This window comes from Sarcophilus harrisii, chromosome 3, assembly GCF_902635505.1.
Source record: "Sarcophilus harrisii chromosome 3, mSarHar1.11, whole genome shotgun sequence".
In the NCBI taxonomy this organism is placed as follows: domain Eukaryota; kingdom Metazoa; phylum Chordata; class Mammalia; order Dasyuromorphia; family Dasyuridae; genus Sarcophilus; species Sarcophilus harrisii.
The window spans coordinates 527226286-527250073 of NC_045428.1; the positions used below are offsets into that span (position 1 = coordinate 527226286).

A 23788-nucleotide genomic window follows, 5' to 3' on the forward strand; every position below is an offset into this window, starting at 1 on the left:
ACTTTGGTTTCTTAAGTCCCATATTCCCATAATTTCTTGAGTACATTTAATACTTGGGTGGTCTTCTATATGTGTGAAGGGCCACTGTGTGGGGCAAGTGACAGGTGCCAATGGTCAACAATTGTCAGCATCTAGCCTAGAGTTGACTGAGGTCATCTAGGCTTGAATCTGTCTAAACTCAAATTCTGTCATGAAAAAATCTCAAGCTAGGGTGAGTTTCCAGAGCTTTGTGTTGCTGTAGTACTTGGTACCTACCACATAAAGTATATACAAAGACTCAGGCTTTCTTGATATTTAAGCTCATCCTTTCCATAGATGACAAAATTCTTGTTTTTATAATAGTATCTCTATGTATATGGACACACTTAAGAAAGGAATCAAAGAATTTAAAGCTTTATCTCTAGGTGATGAGAGGAGGACATTAGCCCTTTCTGATCCCCTCATTTGCTAGAATCTCTATGAAAATGTCTTTTTTTTTCTTTTTTGCTTTCCATATGTTCAAGTTCTTTCCCTTGGTAACATGTAATTCTTTTTGACCTTTTTATTCTCAGTACTTAGCAGAAAATTGAACCAGAGCGGTGTTTATTCGATTTTTGTTGATTGAATTGATTGATATTCACAGCTTTTTTGAAGAGATAGAAATGTTTTTATAATGGAGAATATAGTCAGAGATTGGACTAGTGGTACCTATAGTGTAGGAACCTCCAGGAGAGAAAATGCTTCTACCAAGGCAGTTCAATAACTTTTTCACAAATAATATTCTGAGGACCCCAGGAGATTGTGGCTTGCCAAAAGTTGCAGAACCAGGATGTATCAGAGGTGGAATTTGAACCAGGTTTTCTGGTTCAAATCTTAGAAATCATGTTCTGGGAAAGGAAAATACAATAACTATCATTATTCCTTTACTCTCATCATTTGTATGATCCATAGCCAAGACATTCTAATTTTTTAAGGAATATGAAGAATTTAGACATGGACTAGAGTTAAGCAATCACTAAGACTAAAGGTTTGGGAAATTTATTCTCTGTGGGATGATCAAAGGGTCATTTAATCTGATGAAGAAAGGGTCATTGTTGATTCCATGATTTATTAATATGCTGTTCTCTATTTTGTATTGAAATGAGAACAAGAAAAAATGTTTAAGTTGGAGGAAGAGGGGCACATTCTAGGCATTAAGCAGCACTTGTTAATTATCCAGGTTTCATATATGAGGTTGCATTAATGAAAAGAAACTAAGATTTCCTCTGGAGATTTTGAAGGATGACAGACAATTAAGATGGTTTTAGCACAGGTCCTCTTCGGATACAGGATAGAGAAGACAGACTCCAGATTAGAAAGCCTCTTTGGCTCACTTCTAACCCTTCAATTTCATATGACTAGAGGCATAAAGAGTCAGATAGAACTAAAAAATACTAGAGCAGAATCAAATCTCTTCTTTCTTAATACAAAGAAATTCAGCTTTGTAAGTTAACAACCAAGTATTCAGAAGTTAATTCAAACAAAATTTTAACACATGAGTGGACATTAAGGACAAATGAGGCTTTTAAATCAGAAAGCTTTGTTACATGGGCATTTACCAAATTCTCAGGACCGGATGAATGAAAGACTGGTTTATCTTTCTACCATGCTGACCAAATCAAATTTTAATGCTAATTGCCCTTTTATGGGACTCCAGAATATATTTGAACAGTGCATTTAACTAAATGAGAGACAGGGTAGTTTTTTTTTTTTTTTTAAATTAAAGTTGTAACAATAGAGTCTCTATTTTCTACATTTAACTGTGCTCAACCATCTAAAGCAGGGATTTCCTCATGACTCTTCTGGTTAGTGCACTCAGGTCGATTTTATCTTGGCAGAGGTTTAAGAGCTTTCTGATTGACAAAGCAAAGTGAGCTGGCCATTTAAAAAACAAACCATGGTTTCTGACAGAGGAAATTTTAACTTCAGAAGAGCCTCTAAAAGGTTTTCATTAAAAAAAAAAAAAAATGGTTCTCAAAAACGTGCTCAGACATCATTTTCAGCTAGGACTGATAAAAAAAAAAGCCCTGAGGGCCTGTGACAGTAGAGAACAAGGGTCAGAGGCAAGTAGTAAGGTTCACCCATATTGACCACTATTGACCTAAGCATGTTCATGGATAAAAAAACCTAATTCAAAAGGAATTTAAAGGAAGGCTTCAAGACACTAAGAACTGAGACAGAGAGGAGGAAGAATCATAAAAAATGAGAAGCAGAATATATTTTTTGTAAATTTTCTTACATTCCCATCAATATCAAGAGTCCAAAATCTAGTCAACATTAATGAGCCTGTGTTTTATTAAAGAAAGTCTCTATACCAATGAAGGTTGTCAGGTCTACTTATAATTTTAGAGCTGCCTCAGCACTGAGACACTGAAAATTAAATGATTTGTCCAAAAGACTTAGCCTGTGTTAGATTGAGGACTTGAATAGAGGTCTTCTTGATTTTACAGATAGTCTTTTCTCTATTTATTCCTAGTTGATACGGTAGGTTATCCAAGAGATCTTGAAAAGCTATGCTAAGTGCATGAGGAATAAGAGTACAAAAAAAAAAAAAATGCTCTGTTACATCCTACTACTATTCCTGCTGCTGCTGCTACTACTACTACTACTATTAAACAGAAATAGTAACTAGAATTTATATAGTGCCTACTATTATTTATACTAAGAACTTAACAAATATTTGATTCTTATAATAAATAATGCTGGGGGAAAAGGTACTAATAGTATCCTCATTTTACAGATGAAGAAACTGAGGCAATCAGAGGTTAACTGAGTTGCCCAAAATCATATAGCTATTAATTGTCTGAATATCTGCTACTGTCTGATTCCTGTCTAATTCCTGAACCTATTCTCTCAAATTATATAGATTTTAGTTTTCAGCCTAACTTTAAGATAATACATTGATCTTATTTTTCACAGTAGGATTTTTATAAGGAGTTCCAACACTGGCAAATAGGAGATGTTACAGAAATGCCAGTTGTTAACATTACTGATCATTTTTAGAATGTTACAGAGCATCCTTTTTTTCTCTCATCCTTCATGCTCTTAGCTTTTTAACACCTTTTGGACTAATCTTAATTCACTATGTCACCTAGAAAACAATAGAAAAAAAGCTATTCTTAGCGTCAAGCAGACTTAGTTTCAAGTCTTGAATCTAACACATGATAACTTTTGGGATTCTGAAGAAGTCTCTTAACTTCTCAATACCAAGCCTACTCCAAGATTATAAGAAGTAGTCAGGAAAAAATCTAAAGCGATGTTCTATCTTAAAATAATAATAGAAACTAAAATTTATCTAATGTCAGAAAAGAAACAGGTTCAGAAATTAGACAGATGTTCAACTCAGTCACTTACTGGCTGTGCGACCTTAGGTAAGTCATTTAATCTCTGCTTCAATTTCTTCATCTGTAAAATGGGTATAATAACATGTACCTTCCAGGATTATCATGAAAATTAAATGAGATAACTGTAAAGCCCTTAGGACAGTGCCTGGCACATAGAAAACACTATATAAATGTTAGATATTATTATTGCCTGCTGCTTTTTTGGGATAATATTTATATGTTTATAAAGTCTTAGGTCTAGAACTTGAAGGACTTTCAGGGAGATTTCATATAGCCCTTTTGTTTTATAAAGGAAAAACTAAATGTTTTGCCCGAGGTCATAATTGAAAATTTAATTGATAAGACATTAGAACTGGTAGGAAGAGATTTACTTTTCAAATAGGAAATATCAATTGGCCTGGTTTTACTGTCATATGTCAAATAGCTCTTAATAATAATTTAAGGAAAATAAGCCAAAATGGAAAGAACAACTAAAGGAAAGAGAACATGAATTAACTCATATTTGTGGTACAAATGACTTTTAAAAAAATCTACCTCCACTTAATTTCTAATTTTATTTCTAATGCTTACTGAATACAGAACTGTTATTTTGGAAAGTTCTTAATAGAGAAATTTCAAACTGCAATTCATTTTTGAGAATGTGTTAAATGGAGGCTACTCTTGGAAACAAAAGGAAAATATATTAAATCCTCTTACCATCTCCTGGGTCAATAATCTCCACTGTTGTCACAGCAGGGAATTCTAGAGCAGCCATGACAGGCTCCGATAGCACCACCTGGAAGGTTTCTGACTGTTCATGTTCACCGTCACTCAGAATTCTCACTCGCCATGTGGCTGTGGTTTGACCTGGGTTAAATTGTACTTGTTTCTGTGCCTTTCCTTTGAAGTCTCTGTCTTTTTTTGCTGTACCATCTTGTGTGCCAATACCTTTTAAAGAAACACAGTATTAGTTTTGCTTAATTTCATTTGAAATCAAATCACTTACAAGTTTTTCTACTTACAGTTGATTGATTCATATTCTGTGTCTCTGTTTCTGTCTCCATCTCTGTCTTTATCTGTGTGTGTGTGTCTCTGTCTCTTTCAGTCATGTCTGTCTCTTTCTCTGTCATTTCTGTCTCTTCCTGTGTCTCTTTGTCTCTTTCATTTCCCCTCCCATTCTCTTTCCTCTTCTAAAAAAAAAATTAGTCTTTAGATCCCTTTCTAGAAATGTTTCTTTTAATGTTGGTCCTGAGATTATGGCTATTTTACAATAGCAGAAAATTTAGTTTGATAATTTGGGTAATAAATGGAAATCAGAAGCAAATTTTCTGTTCTTAACATTATTCATAGTGTTGAAAGAGATTATTTTTCTTTCTACTCTACTATTATATTTCAATTTCCTTTGTTTTTTTGTTATTGATTTTTCTAGGGCTTACCACAATACCTAGCATATAGTAGGTGCACAAATATGCTTCTTGATGTTTTGATTTCAAATGATAAATTGACTCTAATTGAATTTTAAAATATTGTAATTACTTCTGGTTTAATCCATATACTTCATTTTTACAGATATATTTAATCCTGAAAAGTAAAGATGGGATTGAATTCCATATATTGAGAAAAATCAAGCGAATTAATATATCCTTTCCAGTGTTATGGACCACTTATAGTTGATAATGGATCTACTTGGAGAAAATATTATGAAGAATCCAAAATAATATATTTTCTTAAAGTAAAAATAGAAATTAAAATTTATATATCTGGAAAGAAGAAACAAATTTTAAAAATTAGACAGGTATGCTATGCTGTAGAATGTCATGGAACAACCTTTTTGTTCTCTTAAATCTTTATGCAATTTTGGCATAGCTTTCAACACCTCTTGGATTAACCTCAATTAGCTGCCAACACTGACTGATAAAAGGGAGAGTCATTTCTAAGATTTCCAGCACATATACTGATCACTCTTTGATGGGATCTATTATTTATCCCCAGTGGCATTGTTGACAGAAGATACCTGCTAATACTGACCTTTTGATAGGTACTGCCCAGTTTTTTTTTTAAATGACATTATTTTCTTATTTTTGTAGATTATAAGGGAGTGACATTTTTTTTAAAAAAATGTAACTTCTTTATGCAAATTTGCTTCCTCAATGAGGGCTAGTCTTGCTGAAAATAAATTCTGGTAGCTTCCAGACTCAAACTATTAGTTACCAAAAAGAAAAGAAAAAAAAAAAAGTCTCCTTAGTAGACTTTTAAGAGATCTTTGTAATATTGTATTAAATCTATGGATATTTTTGAATTTTGTCATGTGGCAGGCCCATAGCAACATGTATCCAACTGAACATGGTTAGCAAACTGCCATTAAAAAAAAAAAAAAAAAACCCAAAACTTATCTAGTATTGTCCTTCATAGACAGTTTAAACTTTTCCCCTCTCCATGCCCCTCCCTTTCCACTTTCCCAACCCTGTGTTTTTTACATGGCGATTTCCTTTGAGTTTTGAACTTTTTTTCCTCTCTAACTCAATTTATGATTTTCTACCTAACCCTTAGCATAAAACTGCTTTAGTCAACTTTTGGTCTCTGAAAAGTTTTCTGTTTAAATGATTGGCTCTAAGACTGGAGATACACAAACTTTGACCCCACTCAACTTCTTCCCATTTCCACTTCAACTGTCCCTGATCTGTGGTTCAAGTAATCAGCCCACAACATAGGGAGTGAGTTTAGGACTCCATGGTAAAAGAAATGTGTATATATATGTATATGTGTGTGTACATACATATGTAGATATATGTATATGTATGTGTATATATATATATATATATATATAAAATCAGTTTATCTCTGATTTGTTTTATTTTCTTCTGGAACACAAAGTAAATATAATATGATGAAAGTACTTTTATCCATGAAAATAATAAAATAACATAAATGGCATATTAATGTCATTTCATGACCCAAATGAATATTCCTTGGGAAAAAAATAATTGTTAACCAAAACATATAGTACCTATTCGGTCTATGACATTGTGCTATACACTATGAAGCAAACAGAATTGATATTTATGTAAGATATTTAAAGTCTACAAAGCATATATCTTAATTTGAGCCATAAAAAATTTGAGCCATAAATAAAACCTTACAATTCAGAACAATAAGTATTATCTTCATTTTACAAATGTGAGAACTGAGGTTATGAAAAGTGAAATGACTTGCTCATTATAACACAACTAGTAATTATAAAAAAAATAGTTTTAAATACTATTTTATTTTTTATTTTAAAAACTTATTTTATTTAATTTTAATTTAATTTTATTTTAAAACTAGTTCTTTCCTGATCTGGCACTGTCCTCTTTGATGGGCTCTCACAGGTATCTGGTGCCTTGTATGGCCCATAAATAGCACTTAGAAGATCACTTTTCTTCAGGTGGTAGGCACTTGATAACAATACACATTGGTTGATTTATCAATGTATTTATTGATTATATGATAATAGTAACAATCAAAACTTATACAGAACTACTATGTGCCAGTCACTGTACTTCTTATATCTACTTTGAATGTTTTGCATTTGTTGGCTTTATATTGGTTGGTATGGGAATAAGAAAGAATACACACGAGTAGCCAAACAGCTACATTTCTACCTTATTCGTTTTACTTCTTCTCAGGAAGTAATGAAGTCTAAAGCTAAATGAAAAACCAGTCTCTTGGGAACCTCACCCACTCTTGTACAGAAATCCATTCAAAAGGTAAAATGCATGCACAACAGAAATATTTCTGCCAAACATTACCTGCAGCAAGGAAAATCACTTCAGTAATTTGAGCTGTGCTAAAGTTCATACTTTTCTTCCAAAGATAATTAATTTTTAAACAAAACCCTTTGGCCCTAATTAAGACTTGGAAGTGTTAAGGAGCCTCTCTGCACATTAATGTAAGGCCTTTGATATTTAAGCACACTAGTGAAATTGATGAACTTTTATATACATTCTTTTTTGCTATTGGGGATTTGTGAATGAATCAATTATACAATTACACAGTGAAGAAAACCATAAACTTAAATACAATTCTTGAGTTTTCTTAGCGATTCTTCCCTGACATTAGCTATACATACTGTCAAATATTCAGGAATGTATTAGTAAATTGCATAGGGCTTAGTGATAGAAAAAAGTGTTGGGTTTTTTTTTTTTGTTTTGTTTTGTTTTGTTTTGTTTCTTTTGGTTTGTATTTTCTAGAAAATTTTGAATAAGGAGATGAAGTTTCAGGCACACATAAAGACTTGAATCACATGCAGAGAAAGGAAGCTTTTTGAGGTTCTGAAGACTAAAGGGCCATTCTTATATCTGAGCATTACTCCATGACATGCTAAATCCTATTCCTGTTTGCTCTGACTGACAAGGTGTGGGCCACTAAGGGGAGATTTCCAACTTTCTGTTACCTCAGGTTATTTAGTAACTCTGTGAGGTTAACCACTTACAGTGGTAAAATGTTGTATCTTTGCGGCTGATGACATCCATGTCTATTGGAAAAAAATGCTTTGTTCCAAATGAAAGCCAGATATCATACAGAACAAATATAAGACAACCAGATATAGCATGAAACTGCTCATTGTTTTAACATTCAACCAAAAGGAAGCCAGCAGGTCAAAATGAACTAAAGACAATGTCTTGAAAGAACATCTACTGAGAATATTCTGCAGCTGTTGACTTTATTGATTAAACACTAGTTGGTTATGTTGTAGCTGATAAAGTAAAGATAACCCCTCATTTTGAGAAAATACACAAAATGCAAACAGATGCAAACATTATAAAAGCTGATAAAGAGATTTGTTTTTAGCCCTCTCTTCCATTTCCTTTCCAGACAAAAAGTTCAAGAAAAAACCAGTCTTGGATCTGTATCAAAGTGTGAAAAATGAATTGTCCTGATGTTTTATTGCTATGTCATTTGGTTTGGATCGCAGTCAGGAAAAAGATTTAAAAATTATCTGTGACTATACTGTCATCCAAAAATTGAAATTAAAAAAAATGAAGCAAATGATTCTTAGAATCAAATCTAGAGAAAAATTTTTGGGAAAAATCTATATAGTACAAGAATTGTGGATCTAAAAATGGTTTTAAATTATAAGCATTTCTTAAATGTATATTGTATACTAGGTACTGTTTTAAATTCTAGGAAGAACTAGGATGGCAAATGTATAATTTTTGTGATCAAGCAGCTCATATTCTAATGAGGGAGACAACATGAAAACAATAATTTACATATAAATCATATTAAGAAAAATAATTTTTTTTGCTACAAATTCCAATCTAAAGAGGAAACAGATTTATTTATTGTATTATAATTGTCTACAGATAAAAAAGGAAATATTTCAGGACATGTAGGAGATAAATAAGATCATCAATACTGCTACTATTCTTGTGAGACTGGTGCCTTTTCTCAAATAAAATTGGCTTTAGTGATTTTTTTCTCCATTTTTGACAATTTGGTTGAGAGTCCTTACCTGAAAGATTGAATGGATTATTGGTCATAGTAATTCCCAAATAGGGAAAATTTGGGCTATTATTCTGCTTTAGACATGAAAAAGCCATGTGGCTCTGGAATGTCCTAAAACCTTTTTCCCACCTCATTTTCCTCATCTGTAAAATAGATATAATTATGGCAGTTATATCACAGGATTGTTGAGAGTATCAAATGAGATAATGCATGCAATGAGTTTTCTAAGCTTAAAAGTTATATGTAAACATGATATTTTGTTATCATTGTTCAATTGTTTTTCAGTTCTGTATAACTCTTCTGACCCCATTTGGAGTTTTCTTGGCAAAGATCCTGGAGTGGTTGGCCCTTTCCTTCTCCAGTTCATTTTAGAGATGAGGAAATTGAGGTACAGTAAAAATGAATTTTTAGCAGGTCAGTTTAACAGAGGACCTCAGTGTCTGATACCTTATTTTGCCAGGTGATCTTCAGGATCTTCCTGAGATAACTCAAGTAAAAGTGGTTCAGCTTTGTGGGCAGGACTGATAGACTATCCAGGTTTCAAAGGCACACAAAAGTTGATAAATATTTTTTGACTGAGTTAGAGGACATGCATTTAAATAATTGTTGATTGAATTCTTGTTCTTCCACTTACAATTATTCCTTGCACATTACAACTTTCCCCATTGTCAGTATACCATAGGTGGGCCAAAAAATTAGATGGGAATTTTGGGGAGTTTTGTGAAAGACGTAATGACACATGAAGGCCAGTAGACAAAGAAAAAGTTAGAAATTAAGAAATAGATAAAATATATGTATATCATTGTATCATATAAATATATTTTATATTTTAATTCCACAATAATTTGTACTTCTTCTTGGCACACAAGAAGGGTCAAACAATTTTACATGGATTTCTCAGATTGTGGCGACACTGCAATCGTATTACTTGTGTGATCTAACCTTAATCTGTCTGGTTTTACTTTTCTCATTTGAAAAATGAAAAATGCGTGTACTCTCACATTTGTAGTCAAATTTAAATAGAAATAGGGCCACTAAGCTACATGAAGATGGTTAAGGGCTGCTCATTGACTAACAAAATCACATATTAATATTCTCTATGTTCTATTATATTTTTATTTATTTTTGTCAAATATTTTCCAATTTTTTTAAAAATTCAATTCAGAGGCCCTTGTGCGATATGTTTGATATCTCTGGCCTGAATGAACTCAAATTCTTCTACCTTTAAAGTTATGACCCTGTGACCACTTGATCACCACACTAGTACCATAAAATCATAAGCATTCTTTCTTTTTTTTTTATAGCTGCATACAATCATATACAATCTGATAGAAGAAGAGTTTCTCTTCCAGTTAGCATTAGTTTTGTTATGTTTATTTTTTTAAATGCGAGATGACTAGGAGGAAAAGCATGATAACTATGCAAGGTTCTATAACACCACCAGGAGACATGACTTTAAAAACACAAAGAACATTTCCTTTGTCTAGTGTGCTTTATTTCTCTGGAACTTGTAAGGGCTCACCTGAGCATTCAAGTGCAACCCATGACAGGAAGTACCTCCTATATGCTTAATGAGTTACTACTGAATGGTTTTTTGTTTGTTCATTATCAAAGGAATGTTCACATGGATTTCATACAACTATTTCAACAGTTTAATTACATGGTTACATCCTAAAGCCCTCTAGATGTTAAACACAGAGGAAGCACATTCTCCCTACCATATTATCATAATATATCTGTGCCATTTACTTCATTTTGTTTTCAAGCCTCTATGTAGAAACAACTTTCCATTATGGAATTTTATTTCTGAGGGCCTGTTGAAGGTGGTGTATTGTAAGAGATGTATTTTACAAACAGGTTTCTGATGTTCTTGTCTTTTGTCCCTTTGCTGGGGCCACACACTAAAAATAACACCTAACTACCAAAAAAAAGATCCTGAGTAGGAAGTACCCTGAGACTTGAAGCCTTCATTACAAGTCTTAGTAGCTAGTACTTTTTTCAAGGCAAGTCATAGCATTAAATACTCAGAATAATCTGTAAACACATGCTTATTGGCAGCTTAAGAATTTAGTTGATATTATGCATTGCTAAGATTTAGAAGTGAATTATAAAATTCTATTGAGATACCCATTCCAGGAAAGAAAGTACACATTTTCAACAGGAAACGGAATAGAAAAACCAAATGAATGAACTTACTGACAAAAGAAGTTTCTCCCAAATAACCTCTTCGTTTGAGGACAATATCCAAAAATTTGAAGTCTTCATTGACCAGATAGTATTCTTTTTCCAAGGAGATCCATGCCCAATTCAGGTGAAAATGCTGGTTTGTCAACTTGTTTCCTCCTGGAAAGTACAATATTAAACTTAAAATGGTATCCTTTTTCTGTCTAACATTCCTAAGCATGCACTAAGAGTCACAATAATCTAGCATCTACTATCTCCTTATGGAACAATCTTGTACAGTTTTAAACTTATAGAAAATAAAAATCATTGTAATAACTTGCTATGCAGTTCTTGGATACTTACCTTACAGAATTCTTTGGGTTGCTCAGTCATATTTTTGATGTATACAATCCCTTATAACTTCATTTACCATTGGGTGAGCCACTAAATGTGCTATTTGTTAACCCATGGCTTACTGTCTTTGTATCTTCCCCTCACTTCATCTGAGCTCTATCTGTACATTTCTTAAAAAAAACTCAGCAGATTATCCCATTATGTCAAACTGGTAGCATTTGTGAAAAACAAATGAGAACTGCTTGTTCTTCTGATTAGAAAAAGAAGGAAGAGAAATGAGGCATTTTTCAAAACATGTGATAGAGTGAAATAATCATTATCCATCTTTTTTCTTTAGATATAAATAACACTTAGTAGTTGCTTTTGATATTCTAAGTATTGTTACTACCAGAAGATTATCATTTCTGTGTGTGTGTGTGTGTGTGTGTGTGTGTGTGTGTGTAAAGAAACTGCTGCTTTCTTCCATGTAATTTTATTACATTTGGAGACTAATATTTATTTTCAGGTAAACATTGCCAATTTTTCTTGAAAATCAATAGAAAAATGATTCGAAAATAAAAGATATTGAAGTAATGGAAACAATTTTAGTAATGTAACTATTCTTCAAAGTGATAGACAAGTGAGGAATAGATCATTGTGTTTTGTTGTTAATAATAACAGAAATAATAATAATAGAATTTTTTAATGTTTTGCTTTGTTTTGTTTGATTTTAGAACATAGTGACCAAGCATCATAATACAGAAGTACATTCCACATTGTTAATCCTGAGCCATTTCCAGTCATCTTGATCTATATCTTGATACTGGACCCAGGTGGCTCTGGAAGGGACCTTACACAGCCTTCCCTCACATAAATCCAGTCCATTTGTATATCATGGCACCTCTCTGATGTTATGGTCCTCTCTGAGAACAAAGGGCAAACCACCACCACAACAACAACCACATTGTTAATAGGAATGGAGAAAGTTATGATTACCCAGAGTATATATCACTCAAAGGACAATTGCCCCAGGTCAAGACAAAAATGGAATGAATTAAGTACAGCCAAGATATCTATAAGTATGCTGCCAATTATTTTTCAGTTCGATAGCCAATTTTATAAATAATAATTATCATTTAAATGAATAAATATTACTCCTCTACTGCATTTATATTTAGCATAATTATCAAAGTATAAATTTAATATTTTCATTACTCAAATGTGTTACTACCAAGAATGTAATTTAGATCTCTGGAAGAGAGAGATCTTCAGGTGCCCAGTAGAATAATTAACCCTTTTGTTGCCTTTCTAATTGTTGAATAAAAATGAAATATTTTCATTTCATAGGAAGTTTTCTTCTGTATTTCATTTAAATCATTTTAAAATGAATTTTGTGTGTGTGTTTGTCTCTGTATGTAAATATAGAAAGACTGCAAGGCTTGCAGTCATAAAGACCTGAATTTAATTCAGATTCAGACACTTAGTAGCTGAGTGACCCTGGGCAAGTCTGTTTGTCTTAATTGATTGGAGAAGGAAATGGCAAACCATTCCAGTATTTTTGTCAAGAGAACTCCATGTATAGTGGGAACACAAAGAATCAGACACAAATGAATAATAAAATGTGTGTGTGTGTGTGTGTGTGTGTGTGTGTGTGTGTATGTTTTGAAACATCTAGGGATCTTATAGAAAAATGAAGACCTTCAAAATTCTTTCAAACTGATGATAGACATTCACGAAACCTCTGTGCTAGAGCTGGAATCTCCTCATGTAAACACATGCCTAGAGTAGCTGTTAAATAGCTGTCCTCCATAAAACCTAAACTTCAGGTGAGCATCTGACACACATTGATTCTGGACCGTGGGCAAGTTACTTACCCTGTCAGTATCCCAGGCAATTCCCTAACGTTTTAGTTGAAGACTGTCGCTCTACAATGGCAGAAGGAATTTCATCACAGGTAGCACATTACATAGAAGAAATTGCACAACTACTCTTCTCCCTCAAAAAACATGCCTTATCATATTTGAAACAATAGTCAAATGCTACGAAATTGAAATTTTAATTAAATTGTTTTGCTTTTCCAAAGAGCAGCTTGATTATTTTCCCTTTATTTTCTGAAAGTATAATAAAAACTTTACATATGATTAAAGGAAGGGAGAGATAGGTAAGGAGGAGGGGAAAAGGGAACGAGAGGGAAAGAAAGGGAGGAAAAAAGAGAGAGAAAGAGATGGAATTTGGGAGAGAGAGCAAAGAAGGTAAGTACCAGAAGAAAAGATAATAATCTGACATCCACAAAACAGACCACTTAACTCACCTTCCTTCACCAATGTCTTAATTCTGGCTATGGCATGCCAGGTAAGGCACAACATTGCTATGAATTCTTAATTCCCCACAAGAGGCCACTGAAGAGCAAGTTTTGCTCTATTACTGATTGAATGGAACATTTGTGACTTAAAAAAACAACAAAACTTTTTCAAAAATTGTTTTGGGTTAGTGGAACTCTTTTGGGAAATACTTTAATTCACGTTAATTATAGCCACTTAAAAATATCTCAATGTTTTCCACTTTGTTCCTTTGGGCACACAAATATCTTAATTTCTCCTACTAGGCTGGGGAGAGAAGACTTTCTTTCCACAACTTTCAACTAAGTGGAACTGCTTGTTTAACAGAAAAAAAAAAAAAGAAAAGAAAAGAAAATGTGTGATCTCTCTAATGTGAAAGCTATTATGCTTGGTAAAAGAAAGGAAAAATGGTAATCAGATGATCACACTCAAAGTCCTCATTATTACAATTTCCTTTGATGTGTCCCAACTATTTCAGAGAAAAGTGAGTGTGGTTAAGAACATAGCTATGATAAGTAATTTCTTTTTGAAATGGGGCTAAAAAATGGACAGAATTGGAAGGTGTGTTTTCAACTTTTCTTTTCCTTCTGGTATCTTTGTAGTTTACATTTTCAATTAGCTCACTCTAGATAAGAAATCATATTTAGGGGACAGAAATAGCCAGCTTGTCCCATAATTAATCAAAAGAAAATCAAAGAAGAAACAGAAGGAATAAGTATTGTCTGGGTTAAAAATAAAAGAAATTATCCATACTTCAAAGTCTAACTCCAATGTCTACTTTCCTAATTCCCACCAGTCAGAAATAAATTCTCCTTACTTCTACCAAACAAAATGCGTCCTTTTGTACCTATTTTATGCATTCATCATATACTAGTTTGTATCATATTTGTATTTACTGCTAGATCAAATGCTTTTTAGAGAGCAAAAGAGAGGGGAAGCATCTACTATGCACTAAGCATTGTGCTATGCACTTCACAAACATCATTTTATTGTCACAACAACCCTGCAAGATAGAGATTATGTTCTTTATTTACTTTTTTAGGAAACTGAGACAGTCAGCAATTATGTGATTTGCTCAGGGTCACATAGACAGCAAGCGTCTGCAGTATATTTGAATCTGGAGTCTTGCTGTGTATAGGGCCAGTGCTCTGTCTACTACTATAACACAATGTTCTGCATGTAGCAGACTCTTTAACAAATGCTGAATTATAATTTGTTAAACTTATGTTCTAGTTATCCTTATCCCTTTATGATTGAATTAATAATTGCGTTCTCTATCAAGTTTCCATAACTCCAATTTTTCCCTCCATAGCCTCTTCCATACCACTGTTAAGCAATATAGTTTGAATCCTGTTTTCTCCTTGTCGTTTTTTCTGCTTAAAAATCCATAATACCCTATTAACTTATAAAATTAATTCTGTTTATATCAGTATGACTTTCAAGCTGCTCACAATGGGGTCTAAACCTGTTTAATTTTATTTTCCATTCCTCCTTAAGTCATGCTTTCCTCTTCCAGGCAAATCAACAAGCATTTATTAAGTACTTAAGGTCAATATTTTGGAAAACAAATAAACCAGGAACAAAAACAAGCCCAAAACAATTCCTGCCTTCAAAAAGCTCACATTCTAAGATTGCTGGTGGTATATAAATAGGTACACACCCACACACACACTCACACACATACCCTGCAGTTGGAAGGCAGTCTTAGAAGAGAAGGACTAGCAGTGAAGTGATGCTTCATTTGAGTCTTGAAGAAAGCCAGGGTTGCTAAGAGTTACAGGTGAGGAAGGAGAGCAAAGGGGAAAAGCAATGTAAATGCATGGAGAGGGGAGGTAAAGGAGTGTCATTTGTGGGGAGCAGCAAACTGATCAGTACAGCTGGATTGGAAGGTACATGGAAACATGTAATTAAGAAATACTGGCAAGACATTCAGCTTGAAAAGTCCAATAATCAGTTGATAAATGTAGATTTGAAACTCAGGTAAGAGACTAGAGTTGGCTATGGACAGAAGATCTCTATATCATCTGCCTAGAGATGAAAATTGTACCCATGGGAGTAAATGAGATTATCAAATGAGACAGTAAAAAAAAAAAAAAAAAAAGACATTTTAAAGCAGTTGTCCAAGCCTTGGTGGGACACCTTTAGTTAGAGAGCATGATATGAAGTTCTAATAAAGGAAATTGAGAATGAGCAGTAAGACAAAAAGGAAGAAAAGATCAGAATCTTGAAAATTAAGAGAAGAAACTGAATAGCAGTGTCAAGAGAGATGAGAATTAAGAAAAAAGGTCTTTTGATTTTTACAAATAAGAGACCATTATCTCTTGGAGAGGGCAACTTCATTTCAATGATGAGATAAGAATTCAGTGTGAAAATTTAGAAAAGAGAAGAATGAGAGAATATGAGAGCACTGAATTCACATGACTTTTATAAAGGAGGTTAGCTGAGAATAGAAGCAGCTAGATGGCTCCGTAGAGGGATCCCTGAGCCTGGAATTAGGAAGAGGTGAGTTCAAAATCCAGCCTAAGACACTTACTAGCTGTGTGACCCTGGCAAATCTATTGCCCATTAATCTATTACAAAGGACATGGTAAACCACTCCAGTATTTTTGCCAAGAAAATTCCATGGACATGAACACAAGCAAGCAACTGCAATAATAAACTGAAATTAGAAAGTTTCCTTTCACTGAACATGCATGTTATACTTCCCTACCTAGTCTGCTATTTATATTTTAGAGATGAAGAAAAAGGCCCAGCAAGGTAATCAACTTCCCAGAAGCCACACGGATAGGAAGTGGCAGAGCTAAGATTCAAATCCAGTTCCTCTGTTTCTAAATCAATTGTTCTTTCTGTTTAAATGTATTGTCATCCATTATATTAGTATCCCCATGGACCAGTGTTATAGCTGGAAAGCCTTTTTACATTATCACTTTCTTATTTTTAATTCATTTTAATTTCAAAGCCCTGGATTTCAAGTTCAATATGATTTGGCATCAGAGTCTGAGTTCAAATCCTACCTTTTTTCACTTACTAACTGTTATGACTCTGGAACAATCCCAATCTCTAAGAGCCTCATATTCCTCATCTCTAAAACAAGGAGGATGAAGTAGATGACTCTGAAGATCTCTTCTGACTCTAAATCTATGATTCTATTAACCTGACTCTAAAACTCACAATCTGATTATGGACAAGATTTTGTCTTTCTTTCAGTCTCAATTTCCAAATCTGTAAAATGGAGTAAGAGTAACTATGAATAAAGTTGGGGTTTTTTGTTTTTTATTTTTTTTGTTTTTTTTAAGGCACTAACATGCTTTGTAATTTTCCCATCTCTAGCACATGGGATATTTGTGGTAGAATGCCAAACATCCAAGATTTGGAGTTGGGAGATTTGCATTCAAATCTTATTGTTAATACCACTAGCTGTGTGATTATGGGAAAAATGGGAAAACTAGCATAATACAAAGGAAGAAAATGAGCATATATGAAGCACTTAGCATGTATCAGAAATCATGCTAAGCACTGGGGATAGTAATATAGAAGCACAAAAGAAAGTCAAGAAGCTTCTTGCCTTCAAGAAGTTTCCATTCTAACAGGGCAAAATAACAGACAAAAAGGATCTAAATGGACAGAGAGCAGAGGGAAGTACTTAGACTGAAGGGCTGTTTTTGAAATCTGGAAAGTCAATAACAGGATCAGAAGGAGAAAGAAGGCAGACTGGTCTGGACTCTTGCACAGAATGAGGTTCCAGGAGGAATTTGTACATGGGAAAAGGGGGGCAGACCTTATGAGCAGTACTGGAAGGCTATTTCATGGGTAGAAAATCTAACAAGTTCAGAATGAGTCAACAGCAGAGAAGCAATGATTCTGAAGTCCAGAAAGTTAGGAATAAGATGAGTAGGAATTATCTCAATCATGCTTTGTAAATGTATATAAAAGTGCTTATTTTTGTTTTCTTTCTTGGTTATAATTTCCCTTAGTCTTTCTAAACATTAATACTATGTCTTTACATTCTTTTTTCCCCTAGGATAACACACCTCCCACTTCTCAACTCCCACATGGCTTGGGTCTAGGTCCAACAAGCTGTTTCACATGGTAAGGGAAGGGGAGGGTGGTGGCCCCAGAGCACACAGCACAATCAGCTGAGGTTTAGACAAGTGAAGCTGACCATACTCAGCATTCTGCCTGACCTGCTAACATAACACAGACCAGATTCAGGCATTCAAAAACTATACCTCCCAGAGTACATCTCAGGCACTCACCAAGCCCAGACAACTGAACACTAATAAAATTTCATTAAGGTAATAAATGCACTTGTGTCATCTATGATACTTTTCCTTCGTTCAGGTTTCAATCATAACCCTGGCAGTTGTGTAAATATTCTACAGATCATAAATCAGTGACCTTCCCCCTCCTTAGTTAACATCCTAGATGAATATCTGTAATACAAATATGAAAAAAGTTAACTCCCAAAGTGACCTCAAGATTAAACAAAATGGTAGTAAAGATTTTTTAAAAATGCTTAAAATCTAGTATCTGTATCTCATTGCAAAATGTCCTCCAAGGTCTCCGGATAATATTGTTCTTTCTTGATTTGGAGAACAAAACATATTGAATGATTTAACATACTTTAAGTTTTTTATTGATCACTAGTGGGGAGATTATGAGCATCAGTTAATATGCCATGCTATATATAATACAGTACTGTTTTCAAGGCTCTTGATATACTTAGTATTGATCTCTCCTAATTCAAATGGCCTCCAAACTTTAATTTTCAAGCTGGAATTTATTTTGAGATATGGCATTGTGATATAGTAAGTAAGATTCAATTTGAAAAGTCCAATAAGTGATAATGTGGGATTGGAACTCAGGAAAAAGAATGGAACTAGACACATATAATGGATTTTTAAATATCATCTTTCTGGAGATGTCTGCAAATTCATCACTGACTATACTGCATAAATTTAATATCCTCAATATGCAAAATTTTTCAGCTGATTAACATTCAGAAATTCTCCCTCAGTTTGGTCTAAGAAGATAGAAACAAAAACATGGATTTAATCCTGAATGATATGTGATCCATAGAAGGCCTCTCTATAATGGACAAAATGTGATGTATTATAAACTATTCACTAAGTCTCATTTGAAACAAATTAAAGTACTTAACTGATGTCATAAATCCACACAACAGGTGCCCAACAGCTGAAAACCACAATCCCGAATGCTTTGTCCCCAAACACTATCACTAAAAAGCCACAGAAATCTTGATGAAAAGACCTCTTTTGAACTTTTCCAGCTGGTCTAATGACTTCTTCATATAGGCCATGGGAACTCAATACCTTTTCAGAACAACAAAGAATCACAACCTCCAATTAACCCTCCCTAAAAACACAGCCTTGTCTGATTCTTCAGAAGATGAGGCACGCTTCTTAAACACAAAACTGGTGTGACAACTCTGGCTCGTGCTTGATCAAGGGTAATTCCAGGGTGCCCATTGAATTTCTAAAAGGGACTTTCTGGAAAACATCCCTTCAATCACCAACAACTAGTTGAAATGTAATAGTTCTCTGATAGAACAACAACAACAAATTATGGGAAAACCAGTTCTTGTCAATGTTAAGAATGAATTTAAAGCTATAAACTAAATTTGGCACTATCATTAATATAAATACTTTCCACTAAAGTCCTACTCTGATGCTTCATGAATTATTTGGAGGTAATTCTGGAATTCTTCAAGACTATGTCAATGTAGCCCAAATTCTGACAGTTCATACCAAGACAGAAAGAAGCTAGGATCAGTGAGAGACCATGAGATGTCTGTCCATTGGTCATCCTGAACAGGCTAGGAGGAGCTTCTTGCCAGGTTGACCACAGGGTCATCAGTGTTTTGGTTATAGAAATTCATGAAAACTATCTATTTAAGCCCTAAAGCAGGTATATTCTGTGTCACTATACTGGAAAAAGCATTTCCGTTGCCATCCAAACCATATAAATAGAGAAGCAGAGACAAAAACGGAGATGAAAAAAAACAAATGCTGAGGAGAGTAGACCCATCTATACCCAGAATGAAAGTAACACTGATGGAATACTATACTCATTTACAGTCCTTTGAGATGACATTCTGTCTTCCAACTCTACTATTACACAGGTTATTTTCCCTGCCTGGAAAAGTCTAAATTAAAAGCCCATCTTCTGCAAGAAAGCCTTTCTGCTCCCTTTTAATTTTTGTGTCTTCTCTCTTTTGATTATCTCCAATTTTTTCTGCATGTATCTTCTTTCTATATAATTGTTTGCATGTTTTCTCCCCCCCAAAACTGTGAACATTTTTCTTTTTATCTTTAAGACTTAGCAAAGTACCTGCCACATACTAATAAGCAGTTACCAACGTGACTAAAAATTTATGTCAATGGTGCATTTTCAAAACCACAGCATCAATAAAGGCATTATTTCATGATCCACATTCTATAGAGCTAATCATTCCATGTATTAGGAATTCCATAATATTGTCCTATAAATTAAAAAGATGCCAAAACATATTTTTGAATAAGTATGTGTGTGTCTGTGTAGATATAGACACACTTCTGAAATATATAGTGGAAGTATAGATAATTGGGTTCATAGCCCACCTAAAATACTAGTTGTGACCCAGAAGTCTTTTATTTCTCACAAAATTATACTTTCTTCATTTGCAAAATGTAAACATTACTTTCATAACCTACCTTTCAAGGTTTTTATGACTAACATATTTAACATATTCTAAAGTGCTATAGAAATATGATTTTTTTCCTATAGAATTAATTGAATTCTTTCTATATTCAAAATAATGATACATTTAATTTAGGCAGTGTAGAATGGGAAAGAGAATCACTGGAATCAGAAAACATGGGCCTGAAACTGGGATCAACTACTAATCATGATCTAGGACAATCAGTCAATCAAATACTTATTTCAAGAATATTATATGCCAATGATTGTTCCAATTGATGGGAAGACAAAAATAAAATGGAATAGTCTCCTACCTAAAAGAGTTTACATTCAAACAAATGAGATAGCATATATCATATAGACTGAGTAAAATATAAAATTTTCTCATTTGTAAGATGAAGAAGTTAGATTGATGACATTTAAGTGGTTCAGTAGGTAGAGAAAACTGAATTCAATAAATTCTGAGTTTAAATCCTGCCTTAGACACTCCTATCTGTGTGATTCTGGACAAGTTATTTGGACTCTGTCTGCTTCACTTTTGTCTTCTATAGAATAGGGGTAATAATGGCATCTAACTCCCAGAAAAATAAAATGTATATTTATAAAATACTTTGCAAACCTTAAGAATCTATAGAAATACCAGCTATATATCTATACCAATATTTATCTTTTTTATATATTTATATAATATATGTACACACATACATACACATACACATACATTATCAGTAGTTAAAAATAAAAATATTTCTCAATAGCTATTATAAATATAGATATGTACCTAGGTGGTACATATATATATATAGTGCTACTATATATTTTAATAGATATTAGATGTAATCATATTAATATGTTATATTAATTATTTATATATTTCTTTATATAATATATTATGACACAATGTACTTGTTTTATTATTATAAATTATTAATTTTTATATAATTATACAATGTTGAACTCAAGAAGATCTGATTCCACACTCCAGCCTCTGATTCCAACTATGTGACTCTGGATAAGTCACTTAAATCTCTGCCTCAGCTTCTTTATCTTTAAAATGAAGATAACCCAGGGTTTTTATGAGAATTTAATGGGATGATAGTTGTAAAGCACTCTGCACACCTTAAAGTGTTACACAAAGGCTAGTTATAATTACACTTCTTATGATCATCATTTTATCTAAACTTTTTTCTAACTAAAAATTCTATGGTCACAATGTATAGCTAACGCCCCTAAATCTTGTATTTCAGTCCTCCATGCATTGGAACAATGATTCCCAAGACCGATTAAACAACGAGATCATAGTTCACTTGTTTGGAAAAGTTGAAAGACTGACACTAAAAATATGTGCACAAAAAATTATGTATTTGTTTTCTTAATTTGCTAGAATCCCCATTGTAGAGGAGAATGTAGTTGGTAATAGCCCTTATCTCTGTTGAAGATATTTACTGGCAGCTTCCCCTCCCTACAGCATCCTTAAGATTTCAGAGAAAAATCAAACAAAACAATTTTATACCTTATTTTTTGTTTCCTTCATTAATATTACTTGTGTGTTTTCTATTATAATTTTATTCCCACCAAAACATATAAATGTAGATACATTCAAAAATAGAAGTGAGAAAACACAGTCTGAGGAATCTATTTGTGGAAATAATACCTATTTCATCTAGAATTGAATTAAGTTCCAGAGAAAGATTTACACCCTTTGCCTACTTTAGGGGAAAAAAAAAAAAAAAAAAATCCTAACATTCATGCATATACAACCCACCACCTGGCTCAGCAAGGTTCCATGCATGCACTGCCTGCAGCTACAAACAAATTTATTAGATCTCTGGCAACACATTCTTAAAATAAACTTAATAGCCTTCGGGTCTTTGCTCAAATCATAGCCTAATTCCTTTTGTGGCGCCAGACAACTTCCCCCCAAAAGGAGACTCCACTTGGAAATGAAAGCTGGGTTTCTCAGTCATCACTGCAGAGTAACCGGTTTAGCACCATTTACTTGGTTAATTCCCTGTGATGTGAGGTTGTTTTCTGATCCCTATTTGTAAAATAGTGCCTCACACGTTACTATATACAAAATGCATAGCAATTAACCTGAATTACTGTCTGGGTCATATTTGGGGTTGCTGGGGTTTTAAATTATATTTTTAAAAATTACTTCTTTCCACCTGAAATATCACAGAAACAGTCAAGAGAAAGAGAAAGGTTGGGGGGAAGGGGAGGAATAAAAGGTTGGGGATTTCATTACAAGTTATTTCATAAGTCAGTTGTCAGAGAAAACAAAACAAAACAATTATTATTTTAAATTATATTCCCTTCATTAATCTTTTTTAGATACTATTGTGACTGTGAATTTAATAGAGGTTCAAACTTCCCGGAGAGATGTTCAAGGGTTAGTTTAATTTAGTTTTATTCCTTTCACATAAGCTGGTTACATGATCTGACTCAAGGCCTTTGTTTTCAAAGGCAAAATCAAGATTGGAAAGTCTAAAATTTCTAGGCTTTAAAGTAAAAAAGAAATATATTGGCTCACACCTGGTCCCTTGGTCTCTATTCCTGTTCCCTTGTTAAAAAAGATGACTTCTTTTCCCCACCTTCATCCCAACACATGCCATACCCTCCCCAACACACACACAGTTTTTCCTATCCAAAAGATTACACTTCTCTTAGAAAGGGAATCATTGTCCAGAATTCCATCTCTACCTCTGTCTCTGCTTAGCTGATACAACAAATGAAATAGGTTGAATAGACCACTACAAATGCCACAAATGTTTGCTTTACATTTTTTCTTTTCATTTATTTCAGATTAATTTTGCAAAGTAATCTTTTGTGTTTAACTTCTAATATTTGATTGGATAAACTCTTTGGTGACGGCTCTGATACCTTTAAAGTTATGCCAGGGCTAGAAATAGAGCCCCACCTTCCATCCCCCAATTCCGCCTTGGTGATTTAAATGCCCTGGACTTATATAAAAGCTCTTTGTTTAGTTATTTTGCTACAAGAAAACAAAAGAGGATAAAAAGTCTATTTATATATTGCAACCTAGCATCATAATTCTAAATGCAGAAAGTTCAGAAATAGTAAAGTAACTCAAATACATCAAGAATATCAGTTTTTCTAGCAGGAAAAGAGTAAAATCTTACCTATATAAACATCTCATGAGAGAAAAAAAATGTTCCTTAGAGACAGCTTTTGAATATGGCATAGAATAATGTGATTATAGATTTAAAGTCAAAAGGGGCCTTTGAGGTCAGATAGCCCAATTTCCTTATTTTGTAAATGGAGAAAGTGAGATCAAGAGAAGTTTGATGGCTTTTTACTTTCATAGGCATGGATAGCACGACCAAGGACTTGTCCAAGGACCTTTGCTTACAAAAGTTATTGTTCTTTTATATTGTGTTGCCTTTGACTTAGCTATAAACAGCA

At 33.5% G+C, this 23788-nt stretch overlaps 1 protein-coding gene across 1 annotated transcript in view; it reads right to left on the minus strand.

Annotated features, from left to right (window-relative positions):
- Positions 1 to 23788, minus strand: part of FREM2 (FRAS1 related extracellular matrix 2) — a 203073-nt gene that overhangs the window by 105857 nt on the left and 73428 nt on the right. Inside the window, exons 3-4 of the mRNA XM_003764540.2 lie at positions 11025 to 11171; positions 4059 to 4289 (exon numbers count right to left, since the gene is read on the minus strand). Of these exons, the coding sequence (XP_003764588.1) occupies positions 4059 to 4289; positions 11025 to 11171 (378 nt within the window). The remainder of the gene's footprint in view (positions 1 to 4058; positions 4290 to 11024; positions 11172 to 23788) is intronic.